The sequence below is a fragment of the Hyperoodon ampullatus genome, assembly GCF_949752795.1.
Source record: "Hyperoodon ampullatus genome assembly, chromosome: 11".
NCBI classification, from domain to species: Eukaryota; Metazoa; Chordata; class Mammalia; order Artiodactyla; family Ziphiidae; genus Hyperoodon; species Hyperoodon ampullatus.
In genome coordinates, this window is record NC_136924.1 from 61350156 (window position 1) to 61363688 (window position 13533).

Below are 13533 nucleotides of genomic sequence, written 5' to 3' on the forward strand. Positions count from 1 at the left end.
AATTGTTTTGCCACAAGTATTAAGCAGCTTTCAGGAGTATTGCGTGCACGCACCCATCCGCCTCAATCCTCCTCCTGGCGGTGGCCGGACACAATACAAGAAACGGCTTAAAAAGCAGTTAGAGATGCGCACAACAGCTGGACGAGCACCGAGAAAAACTGCTTAACTAGGCCTAGCGGCTAGACGGTGCCTCTCTGGAACTGATAGAGGGTGGGAGGGGGTCCGATATCGTTGGTGATTGGTTGGCCTCTTTGACCAATCGTGCGCAGCGAGTGGTTTTGCTAATCGTCGTGATCCACCTCCTCGTGGGCTTTGGAGCCACATTGGCAAATAGGACTAGGGCACGTAAGAAGGACAGAACATTTAGCCAGTGACACCTTGGGGCGTTGATGGGCGGGGTGAGGCCGTCGCCAGGTTTAGGGCGGAAGGAGTTGTTCTGGATTAGAAGGGGAACGAAAGATGGCGGCGGAAACGCTGCTGTCCAGTCTGTTGGGGCTGCTACTTCTGGGGCTCCTGTTTCCCGCAAGTCTGACCGGCGGTGTCGGGAGCCTGAACCTGGAGGAGCTGAGTGAGATGCGTTATGGGATCGAGATACTGCCGTTGCCTGTCATTGGAGGGCAGGTGAGGAGGCGTAGAGGGGACGAGGGTCCGGGGCAGAAGGGGAGGGGGGAGAAGGTAGAGGAAGAAGGGCAGCTGTGGAGTCTGTGGCGGGAGCCTAAGGAGAATCGGGAAGAGTTAAGCAGGGGTTTTATGAGGACTCCGGAGGGTCGTAATCAGAGACCCATTCCCTTGGGGCCAGGGCCTGGGAGGGGTGGGGCTTCCCACTGTCCACTTCAGGTCCCAGTTCCTGATTGAAACACTCAGACTCCTCCCCCGTGGAGAAGTGGGAGTGCCCTCGCCCCTCACCCACTAAACACAGCTGGAGGACGTGTGGTTCACTCTGTCTTGACTGGGCTCTTCCCCAGGATATGAAGACGGATCTCGTTGTTCTCCCTGGTCCCAACCTCTCTTTGCCTCCCTGCCCCCCGACCCCCACTTCTTTCCCAGAGCCAAGCTTCGGACGTGGTGATTGTCTCCTCTAAGTACAAGCAGCGCTATGAATGTCGCCTGCCAGCTGGAGCTATTCACTTCCAGCGTGAAAGGGAGGAGGAGGCACCTGCTTACCAAGGGCCTGGGATCCCTGAGTTGTTGAGCCCAATGAAAGATGCGCCCTGCCTGCTGAAGGTGAAAGGGACTGGGATGGAGGGAACTAGGGCTTGGAAACTATGTATTTGGGAACCATTGTGCCTGTGAATGAGGAGTGATGGGGAGGATCTGTTGGAATTAAGAAGGCCATTGAAGGAGTAGGCATATTGTACAGATAGGAAAGAAGCAAAGAATCCTGTAACCACTGATGACACTTTACTGAATGTAGAGGAGAGTTAGAAGAGCTCAGAATAAGTGTTAAGCTAAGATTGAAGTGCTAAAGAGGGTCAGTGTGGGGCAGTAGGGGCACTCCCCTAGAGAAGCCTTCCTGGCAAAGTCACCCCCTCCCCTGTCACTCTCTGCCCAGTATCCTATTTTATTTTCATCATGGCACTTTTCATGATCTGAAATCATCTTTTTAACTGAATCATCAGTTTATTCATTTTTAGTCTGAGTCCTAGCACTAGAACGTAAGTCTATGAAGTCAAAGAATTTATCTTGTTCACAGCTGTATCCCCCATGGCTAAAACAGTATAAGGGAGTTCAATTAATACTTTAATATTCTATGTTTCCCTGGTCTGAGTGCTACAAGGATATCATGGTTTCGTATCTTTATGGACGACAAAGAAGGATTTTTTCTCTTTTTTTGGCTGTGTTCGGTCTTGGTTGCCGCACGTGGGATCTTCGTTAAGGCACACGAGATCTTTCGTTGCGGTGCGCGGGCTTCTCTCTCTAGTTGTGGCGTGCGGGTTTTTCTTTTCTCTAGTTGTGGCACGCAGGCTCCAGGGTGCGTGGGCTCTCTAGTTTGAGGCACGTGGGCTTAGTTGCCCACGATATGTGGGATCTTAGGTCCCTAACCAGGGATTGAACCCACCTCCCCTGCATTGCAAGGCGGATTCTTTACTACTGGACCACCAGGGAAGTCCCCAAAGAAGGACTTTTTTATAAAAAGAGAAGAGTGGAAAGCCTACAGGTGCAAACCACTTAGGCTGTAGAGGTCTCTCTCCAAGTCACAGAAGGCAAACAGCCCTCCCTCCTCACCAAGAACCTGGAGGATTGAGTGTGGAAGCAGAGGGAGATGAAAAGTAAATGAGAGGTTATGTGTCTTAGAGCCAGGAGAGATTCTGGTTCCAAGAAGAGACATCTGTACTCCATCCCCCGATTGTTCATTTTTTTTATTGTCAGACCAAGGACTGGTGGACGTATGAATTCTGCTATGGACGCCACATCCAGCAGTACCACATGGAAGGTGACTCCCGCCTACATTTTTCCTAAGCCCTCAGCAACCTGTCACAGAAGGTGACCTGCCTCCCCAGTTCCCTTCCCTCCTAGTTCTCTGAGGACAGGGTAACCATGCTTCACTGTGCTTTCTCTTGCAGATTCAGAGATCAAAGGTGAAGTCCTCTATCTCGGCTACTACCAATCGGCCTTCGACTGGAATGATGAAACAGCCAAGGTGGCAGGAGTGTGGGATTGGGAGAGAAAGGGGTCTGGGCTGCAGACTGAGAGCCCTGACGAGAAGGGGAGGGTCAGGATTAGCTGACGTGTTTCTTGGGGTTTGGTGGCTGTTAGGATAAAGTGCTCTTCTTCCCCCTTGCTGTCTTTCTCACACCCCTCCCTCCTGCCTGATGTCCTCCCCAGGCCTCCAAGCAGCATCGCCTGAAACGCTACCACAGCCAGACTTATGGCAACGGGTCCAAATGCGATCTCAACGGGAGGCCCCGGGAGGCTGAGGTTCGGGTGAGTCTTCGGAGGGGGAAGTTGACAGTCCCCCAGTGACAACTCAGATTCTGAGGGAAGAGGGCAGGGTTGCGTGGTATAGTCAAGAGTTTCTCTCCCAGACCCTAAACTCTAAGTTTAAGACTCATATTTCTAGCTTCGCGTCACTGCCTGGATTTTCAGAGGCAGTTCAAGTCAACATTTCCCAAATCCTCCCCTCTGAACCCCCAACAACACTTTTTTTTTTTTTGTGGTACGCGGGCCTCTCACTGCTGTGGCCTCTCCCGTTGCGGAGCACAGGCTCCGGACGCGCAGGCTCAGCGGCCATGGCTCACGGGCCCAGCCGCTCCGTGGCATGTGGGATCTTCCCGGACCGGGACACGAACCCGTGTCCCCTGCATCGGCAGGTGGACTCTCAACCACTGCGCCACCAGGGAAGCCCCCCAACCACACTTTTATCTGTGTTTCTCCTTTTTGTCACCTAAGCTGGACATCTGAGTGTCATTATTGACTCTTACTTCTTCACTTTGTCCTCCTTTCATCATTTAACGACTCTGCAGTGAGGTCGTGCTGGTGTAGGTATTGGGCTCTGCTCTGGGGGTACAGTGGTGAGCAGACATGCAGCCCCTGCCCTCATGGACTACAGTCAGGAGAGGAAGACAGAGATTAAAGAATCACAGAAAATGAGACTGTGATTACAAACTGAGAAGTGATAAATGGAGGAAAGGAATCAGAGTCAACAACAAAGTCCACTCTCTACTTCTAGACTTCTCTCACAACTTGCCTCTTCTTTCCCGTGCTTGGTACCTTCATCTCACTTGCATCACTGCCAACAGCCTCTTAACAAGTGTTCCTGATCCAGTAGTCCTTAACTGAGTTCAGGCAGACAGCTGTATGGTAGGCAGAGTTCCTCAGGTGATTCTAATGTGTATTCACAAACATAAACACCTGTAGTGAACCACATGACACAAGAATTTTCTTTATGTAATACAGATTTGCACATGCAGCTGTGTGCTGGTAAATGCGGAACACTGGGATCGCCAGGGTAGGGTGGGGTGGTGGAGGGGGAAGCCCAGATGTAATGTTTGCCAGTATCCATGGTATAAATATCCCCATCATGGCAAAATTCATGCTGTCACTGTGATGTCAATCATCTTGCAACATTCCTGAAAACTTACCAGTTGGCTCTGGTGAACTGGCCTGAGCTGGCTTCAGCACACCACTATGAGCAAGTGTCCCTTCTCTACCGAGTTCTGGAAAGCCTTCAATAATTATGCCTCACACAAAGGAGAAGATCCAAATACTTCAGCACAGACTGGGCTGGTAGCAGTGGAGGTGGTGGGAAGCAGCCAGATTCTGGATATATTTTGAAGGTAGAGCCAAGATTTGTTGATGGATTGATTGGATGTGAGGTGAGGTGGAGTCAAGTACGACTCCAGGGATTTTAGCTTGAGCACCTGGGAGAATGGAATTGTCATTTACTCAAGTGGGAAGAAACGGGTTTGGAGGAAGAAACTAGGCTGGTGTTGGACATATGAAGGTCAAGATGCCTATTAGATACCCCAGTGGTGATGGTCAGTTGGTAGTCGACTCTGTAACTCTGGAGTTCCCGGACAGGGTCTGGGTTGGAGATATAACATCTTACTGCGTTTCTGTCCCACTGCCCTTCTTCCTGTCCTTTGAACCAGTGAGTCTCATTGTTCCCTCTGCCTAGCGCCATCTTCCCAGAGATCTTTGAATGGCTGGCTCCATCCTCTCAGGTTATATACACCTATGACACCTCCACAGGGAGACCTAACATAGGCACACAGACGCACACACCCTTCTGCCTTGATCCTGGTAAACACCTACAGTGTTTTATGTTCTTCAATGCATGTATCATTTCCTGAAATTAGCTTATCTTTTTAGTTTAATCTCCCTCTCTGTCCCCAGTAGAATAAGCTCCAGGGAGTCAGGGACAATGTCTGTCTCATTTTATGCTGTATCCTCAGTGCTTTCAACAGCGCCTGGCACCAAGTAGGTGCCCAGAGATTATTTATTGAATGAATGGAAGAAACGATAAGCCATTTCAAATGTCACTTTATTTTATGTGACCTTTCTTGGCTAGCCTAGAAAGTTCATTGTGTTCCCTCAGCGCTTCATATACATATAAGCACGTCCACATATATCCACGTCTTAGCCTGTCTGGGCTGCTATAACAAAATACCACAGGCTGGGTAGCTTATAAACAACAGAAATTTATTTCTCACAGTTCTGGAAGCTGGAAATCTGAGATCAGGGTGCCAGCATGGTTGGGTGAGGGCCCTCTTCCAGGTCACAGACTTCTCGTGTCCTCACAAAGGAGCTCTGTGGGGTCTCTTTCATAAGAGCATTAATCCCATTCATGAGGGTTCCATCGTCATGACCTAAGCGTCTCCCAAAGGCCCCACGTCCTAATACTATCACAGTGGGCATTAGGAATTCACTATACGAATTTTAGGGAGACACAGACATTCAGACTATAGCAACCCACAGCATCCACACACATATATAATCTATTATAGCACTTGATTGTATTGTTTGTTTCTTCACTTGTCTGTACCTTCAGTAGGCCGAGAACTGAAGGCATTTTCCTCACATCTGCTGAACCATATGCCCTGTGCTAAGCACTATAATAGACACTGGAGATGAAATGGTGACTGAGAGACCTAGTCCTGCTCTCAGGAGACAGACATTAAATAAAGAGCCACAGGAAGCAGGATAAACTCTCTGATGGCTGAGGCACTTTTCACAGGGGAGCACACAATAAAGGAACTAACCGAGTCCAGGTCAAGGGGAGGCCTCTGGAGGAGGTGACCTTGGAACCAGCAGTTGAAGGATGAAGAGTTAGTCCAGCAGCTATAGACCGGTGGGAAGGAGAGGGCGTTCCAGGCGGAAGGTACAGTGAGTGCCAAAGGTGGTGTTGGCTGCATCTGAACCTTCAAGGAAGTGGAGAATTAAAAACTGCTTGTGGGTGATCATAGGAATTGTTATTTTAATAAAAGCAAAACGGGAACATGGAAATAAAAATTCACACTGTAGGGATGGGAACCAGATGAAAATTGGTAAGGCCTCTGCTCCCAGTCTCCCCTGACCAGTCCTTTGGTTGGACTCAATGCCAGAGGTCATTGGCAATCTCCACCAGAGAAGTTTCAGTGGGCTGGTGAAGCTGAGGTGTTGAGGAACGTGGTGAGGAAGTGGTAATCTTTGAAGAAGTCTGGCTGTGAAGGGAAGGGAAAAGGCAAGCACTAGTTAGCAGGGCTGTGGGCTTGGGAAAGTGGGACTTTGTGCTTGTTGTTTCATGTGTTAAGATGGAAGCGTGTTTAAATGCTGGGTGGACCTAGTAGAAAGGAGGCAAGGTTGAGGTTCAGGAGAAAGAATGAGAAGAGAATGTGGGCAGGGCTGGGATCCTGAGGAGGCGGCTCTGTGGTTGTAACTAGAACAGAAAGATGGCATATTTGCTGGGGAGTCTGGAGGTTTTAGTGGCAGAAAGTTGAGGGCGTTCCTCTGTGGCTGCTTTTATATCCTGATGGGCCACCCAAGTTCGTAGCCTGAGTGACTGAGTGAATCCCCCGCTCCAGGGCAGGCCTGGTGAAGTTCCATCTTCCCAGTGCCTCCTTGGCGGGAGCAGTGTGCACAGCGTTTGGTAAAAGTGCAGTTTCCGGGGAGTTTGGGAACAGTTGGTTAGCCATCTGGAATTAAAGAAATTTGGATCCCTATCTCAATTCGTACATTAAGTAAGATTTCACAGAGATCTAAGATTTTTTCATTAAAATGTTTAATTATGAAACATTTCAAACATACAGAAAATAATGCCAAAGAGACCCATAAATCCACTGCCAAGTTAAACAGATGTTAACATTTTGCCATATTTGCTTCAGGTCTGTTTTTTTTAATAGAAGGAATAAAATGCTAATGATATAGTAAAAGCCACCCTCTCATTTGTTCCCTCCCTCTCCTCTCCAGAAACAACCACAACCATCTCTGTGCTTGCCTTGTACTTTTTTTTTTTTTTTTTTTTTTTTGGTGGTACGCGGGCCTCTCACTGTTGTGGCCTCTCCCGTTGCAGAGCACAGGCTCCGGACACCCAGGCTCAGCAGCCATGGCTCACGGGCCCAGCCGCTCCGCGGCATGTGGGATCTTCCCAGACCGGGGCACGAACCCATGTCCCCTGCATCGGCAGGCGGACTCTCAACCACTGCGCCACCAGGGAAGCCCCTTGCCTTGTACTTTTATTAGTGCTACACATACCACAGGCAATATATATATTTTGTATTTTAAAATTATACATCGGTATAGTTTTGCTTTTTCACTAATCGATGTTTTTACCATTCTGTGGAGTGACATGGAGATCCAGTTCGATGATTTTTTTAAAATAAATTTATTTATTTATTTTTGGCTGCGTTGGGTCTTCATTGCTGCGCGGGGGCTTTCTCTAGTTGTGGCAAGTGGGGGCTACTCTTCGTTGTGGTGCATGGGCTTCTCATTGCGGTGGCTTCTCTTGTTGTGGAGCGCCGGCTCTAGGCACGCAGGCTTCAGTAGTTGTGGCACGCGGGGTCAGTAGTTGTGGCTCACGGGCTGTAGAGCACAGGCTCGGTAGTTGTGGTGCACAGGCTTAGTTGCTCCGCGGCATGTGGGATCTTCCCGGACCAGTGCTTGAACCGTGTCCCCTGCATTGGCGGGCGGATTCTTAACCACTGCGCCACCAGGGAAGCCCTAAGATGGGTTTTTCTATATCTGTAAAATATGCTGTTGAGATTTTTATAGGGATTGCATTGAATATGTATATCACTTAGTGTAGTATTGCCGTCTTAGCAATATTATGTTTTCCAGTCCATGAACATGGAATGTCTTTCCATTTATTTGAGTCTTCTATAATTTCTTTTAATAATGTTTTGTAGTTTTCAGTGTACAAGTCTTTCACCTCCTTGGATAAATGTACCCTAAGTATTTTTTTTTGATGCTATTGTGAATGAAAATTTTTTTTAATTTCCTTTTTGAATTGTTCATTGCAAGTGTATAGAGATACAACTGATATTTGCATGTTGATTTTATATCCTGCATCTTTGCTGAATTCATTTATTAGCTCTAACAATTTTTTTGTTTGGGTTCCTTTGGATTTTCTTTTCTTTTCTTTTCTTTTTTTTTTTCAGGAGAAGGAAGGATTTAGTACTTGCAGCAATTACGAAGGACAGGGGGGATCTTTCCCAAAGCAGTGTCTCCCCGAACAGCAAAATTGGGGAATTTTTGAGCTAAGGGTACATGCATACTCATGAAGAGGCTTGAGTAGAGGAGATGAGCATAGAATTGGGGCGGAAGTGGACAGAGTCCAAGCTTTAGTGGGTTGAAGTCAGAAAGGTCAGTATCATCATTCTGTCCTCTATCTGGGTGGGGCCTTAGTTCCTGCAGAACTCAAAGACTGTATCAGATTGTTATGTATATCTCTTGAGGAGGAGCTAAAACTGCACCCCAGGTGGGACTCAAACCCACAGTCTTCCAAGTGAAACCACACAGCTCGTCTCAGGACTTAATGAAGTTCAGGTTCTTTATGTTTCAGAGCAGAAGGAATTCAGCAAGAGGGAAAGTGATAGGTAAGAAGTAGATTTATTAATATCCTTTGCAAAGAGGTTGCAGGAAAATGAGGCACAAGAGGATGGTCATGTCCCAGGTCTCAGGCAAGTTCCTGGGATGAGCCATCAAGTGAGGGTCCTTGATTTTGTGCAGGAAAGAATTCAAAAAGCAAGCCATAGTAAAGTGAAAGGAGAGATACACATTCCATAGGCAGAATGTGGTCCATCTCAGAAGGCGAGCATGGCTTCCTTTGGATTTTCTATGTGTAATGTCATGTCTCCTCTGAAACAGAGATAAATTTACTTCTTCCTTTCCAATTTGGATGCCCTTTATTTCTTTTTCTTGCTTAATTGCTCTGGTTAGAACTTCTAGTAGTATGTTAAATAGAAGTGACATAAAGTAGGCATCCTTATCTTGTTCCTAATATTAGGGGAAAAGCTCTCATTCATTCACCATTGAGTGTGACATTAGTGGTGGGGTTTTCATGTATGGCCTTTATCACGTTGAGACATTCTCTTCTCTTCCTAGTTTATCAAGTGATTTTATCATGAAAGAATGTTGAATTTTGTTAAATGCTTTTTCTACATGAATTGAGATGATCATGTGGCTTTTTTCTGCATTCTATTATATTGATGTGATGTATTATGTTATATAGATTGATTATTTTATATGTTGAACCATCTTTGCATTCCTGGAATAAATCCCACATAAATCATGATGTATAATGCTTTCAGTGTGCTGCTGAATTTGTTTTCCTCATATTTTGTTGAGAAATTTTGCATCTGTATTCACAAGGGATATTGGTCTATAATTTTCTTGTCTTGTAATACCTTTGTCGGGCTTTGGTATCAGGGTAATGCTAGCCTCATAGAATGAGTTAGGTAGGCATTTTTTTATATATTCCATATTTAATTCCTTAGTTACTTACATTTTCTCTATAGCTTATCTTTTTCTTTTGTTTAGAATGTCTTAAATGTACTTTTAATTAACAAAATTTTTTTTCAGAACAAACTTTTTATTGAAGTATAGTTGATTTACAATGTTGTGTTAGTTTCAGGTATACAGCAAAGTGATTCAGTTATATATATTTTTTCAGATTCTTTTCCATTATAGGTTATTACAAGATATTGAATATAGCTCCCTATGCCATACAGTAGGTCCTTCCTGTTTATTTTGTATACAGTGGTGTGTATCTGCGAATCCCAAACTTTGAATTGATCCCTCCCCACCCCCTTTCCCCTTTGGTAACCATAAGTTTATTTTCTATGTCTATGAGTCTGTTTCTGTTCTGTAAATAAGTTCATTTGTATCACATTTTAGATTCCACATATAAGTGATATATGATATTTGTCTTTCTCTTTCTGACTTACTTCACTTAGTATGATAATCTCTAGGTGCATACATGTTGCTGCAAATGGCATTATTTCATTGTTTTTATGGCTGAGTAGTATTCCATTGTGTATTTATACCACATCTCTTTATCCATTCATCTGTCAATGGACATTTAGGTTGCTGCCATGTTTTGGCTATTGTAAATAGTGCTGCTATGAACATTAGGGTGCACGTTTCTTTTTGAATTATAGTTTTATCCAGATATATGCCCAGGAGTGGGATTGCTTGATCATATGTAACTCTATTTTTAGTTTTTTAAGGAACCTCCATACTGTTTTCCATAGTGGCTGCACCAATTTACATTCCCACCAACAGTATAGGAGGGTTCCCTTTTCACCACACCCTCTGCGGCATTTATTATTTGTAGACTTTTTAATGATGGCTATTCTGACTGGTGTGAGGTGATACCTCATTGTAGTTTTGATTTGCATTTCTCTGATAATTAGCAATGTTGAGCATCTTTTCATGTGCCTATTGGCCATCTGTATGTCTTTTCTGGAGAAATGTCTATTTAGATCTTCTGCCCATTTTTTGATTAGGTTCTTTGTTTTTTTGATATTGAGCTGTATGAGCTGTTTGTATATTTTGGAAATTAAGCCCTTGTTGATCACATTGTTTGCAAATATTTTCTCCCATTCCATAGGTTGTCTTTTCATTTTGTTTATGGTTTGCTTTGCTGTGCAAAAGCTTTTAAGTTTAATTAGATCCCATTTGTTTATTTTTGCTTTTGTGTGTGTGTGTGTGGTACGCGGGCCTCTCACTGTTGTGGCCTCTCCCGTTGCGGAGCACAGGCTCCAGACGCGCAGGCTCAGCAGCCATGGCTCACGGGCCCAGCCGCTCCGCGGCATGTGGGATCTTCCCGGACCGGGGCACGAACCTGTGTCCCCTGCATCGGCAGGCGTTGGACTCTCAACCACTGTGCCACCAGGGAAGCCCTATTTTTGCTTTTATTTCCACTTCTCTAGGAGACGGAGCCAAAAAAATTTCTGTGATTTATGTCAAAGAGTGTCCTGCCTATATTTTCGTCTAGGAGTTTTATAGTATCTGTTTTGTTTGTTTGTTTGTTTTGGCTGCGTTGGGTCTTCGTTGCTGTGGGCTGGCTTTTCTCTAGTTGCGGCAAGCGTGGCTTCTCTTGTTGCGGAGCTCAGGCTCTAGGCGTGCAGGCTTCAGTAGTTGTGGCATGTGGGCTCAGTAGTTGTGGCTCGTGGGCTCTAGAGCTCAGGCTCAGTAGTTGCGGCACACGGGCTTAGTTGCTCTGAGGCATGTGGGATCTTCCCGGACCAGGGATCGAACCCATGTCCCCTGCATTGACAGGCGGATTCTTAACCACTGTGCAACCAGGGAAGTCCCAGTATCTGGTCTTATATTTAGGTCTTTTATCCATTTTGAGTTTATTTTTTGTATATGGTGTTAGAGAATGTTCTAATTTAATTATTTCACAGGTAGCTGTCCAGTTTTCCTAGTACCACTTGCTGAAGGGACTGTCTTTTCTCCATTGTATATTCTTGTCTCCTTTGTCATAGATTAATTGACCATAAGTGCATGGTTTATTTCTGGGCTTTCTATGCTGTTCCACTGATCTATGTGTCTGTTTTTGTGCCAGTGCCATACTGTTTTGATTACTGTAACTTTGTAGTATTGTCTCAAGTCAGGAAGAGTGATTCCTCTACCTCTGTTCTTCTTTCTCATGATTGTTTTGGCTATTTGGGGTCTTTTGTGTTTCCATACAAATTAAAAAATTTTTGTTCTAGTCCTGTGAAAAATGCCACTAGTATTTTAATAGGGAAAGCATTGAATCTGTAGATTACCTTGGGTAGTATGGTCATTTTAACAATATTCTTCCAACCCAAGAACATGGTATATCTTTCCATCTGTTTGTGTCAACTTCACTTTCTTTCATCAATGTCTAATAATTTTTGGAGTAAGTCTTTTGCCTCCTTAGGTAGGTTTATTCCTAGGTATTTTATTGTTTTTGATGCAGTGGTAAATGGGATTGTTTTCTTAATTTCTCTGCTATTTCTTTGTTAGTGTATAGAAATGCAGCAGCTTTCTGTATATTCGTTTTGAATCCTTAATTCCAATATGATTAAAATTTTCAGTCTTTTTCTTTATAGTTTGTACTGTGGATCTTTTATTAAATACTTTTCTATTCACCTATATTTTTGAAGTTTTAGAAGATTTCTTATTATATTTCAGACTTTAATTCAATCAAAAATTTAATGTATAGTGTAAGCTTGGGACCTAAATATACCTAATTTCCATCAGGATAACCAGTTGTCCCAGCATCATTTATTGAGTAATCTGCATTTCCTCTCTGATTTGTAGCACCACCTCAGTCATTTATCAGGTTCCAATATATGTGTGCACTTTCTTATTGGCTTCTGTTTTGTTTTAAAAGTCTGTTACTAAGTTTTTTTATCTGATAATATGCATTTTCCTTTGTTCTTCAAAACCATCTGGGCTATTATTGGATAAGTTCTGTGTAAAACTGTTTTGGGAATTTTAACTGGAAGTATGTTGAATTTTAGATTAATTTGGATTAATTTGGAGAGAATTGATATTTTATGATATTGAGTCTTCATATACTATGATCATGATGTTTACTTCTTTTTATTGTCTTGTACTTTAGTAAGATTTAAATTTTCTCTGTGAAGCTCTCGTACATCTTATGTGAGGTTAGTCCTAGATACCTTGTAGCTTTTGTTTATTTGTGTCTTGTGTGTATATGTACATGTTTCAAGCATACAGGCACCTTATAGTTTTTGATGCAGTTGTAAATGGCATCTTTTAAAAATTACATCTTATGACTGATTGTTGCTGGTGTATGGTCACATTAATTGATTTTATGTATTGATCTTGTATTCAGCAACTTTGCTGAACTCTCTCATGTCTAATAGTTTGCAGATTCCCGCGGATTTTCTGTGTAAATAATCATGTCATCTGCAAATAGGGAGAATTTTGGTTTCTTCCTTTCTAATTCATATACATTTCATTTTCCTTATACTTACAGTGCAATAGAAATGGTGATGATGGCCATCTTTGACTTGTTCCTGACTTTAAAGGGAGTGCTCCTGAAGTTACACTAGTTTGTAAAAATATTTTATTTATTTAGCTGTGCCAGGTCTTTTTTTTTTTTTTTTTTTTTAGTTGTGGCACACAGGATCTTCGTTGTGGTGTGCAAAATCTTTAGTTACAGTGTGCGGGATCTTTTTTTTTTTGGCTGTGTTGGGTCTTCACTGCAGTGCGTGGCCTTCTCATTGCGGTGGTTTCTCTTGTTGCGCAGCATCGGCTCTAGGCACACGGGCTTCAGTAGTTGTGGCGCGAGGGCTCAGTAGTTGTGGCTCATGGGCGCTAGAGTGCAGGCTCAGTAGTTGTGGCACATGGGCTTAGTTGCTACACGGGTTGTGGGATCTTCCCGGACCAGGGATCGAACCTGTGTACCCTGTATTGGCAGGCAGATTCTCAACCACTAAGCCACTAGGGAAGTCCCAGTGCGGGATCTTTAGTTGCGGCATGCAGGATCTTTTTTCATTTGCAGCATGCAGGATCTACTTCCCTGACCAGGGATCAAACTTGAGCCCCCTGCATTGGGAGTGCAGGGTCTTTATTTATTATTATTTTTTAATTTATCTATTTTATTTACTTATT

At 44.1% G+C, this 13533-nt stretch overlaps 1 protein-coding gene across 2 annotated transcripts in view; it reads left to right on the top strand.

Annotated features, from left to right (window-relative positions):
• Positions 1-459: 459 nt before the first annotated feature.
• Positions 460-13533, top strand: part of OS9 (OS9 endoplasmic reticulum lectin) — a gene marked incomplete at its 5' end in the record, with an annotated part of 29296 nt that continues 16222 nt past the window's right edge. For both annotated transcript variants that reach the window (XM_079715084.1, XM_079715085.1), the window contains 5 exons: positions 460-621; positions 1048-1224; positions 2371-2434; positions 2565-2641; positions 2827-2925. In XM_079715084.1, the coding sequence (XP_079571210.1) occupies positions 460-621; positions 1048-1224; positions 2371-2434; positions 2565-2641; positions 2827-2925 (579 nt within the window). The remainder of the gene's footprint in view (positions 622-1047; positions 1225-2370; positions 2435-2564; positions 2642-2826; positions 2926-13533) is intronic.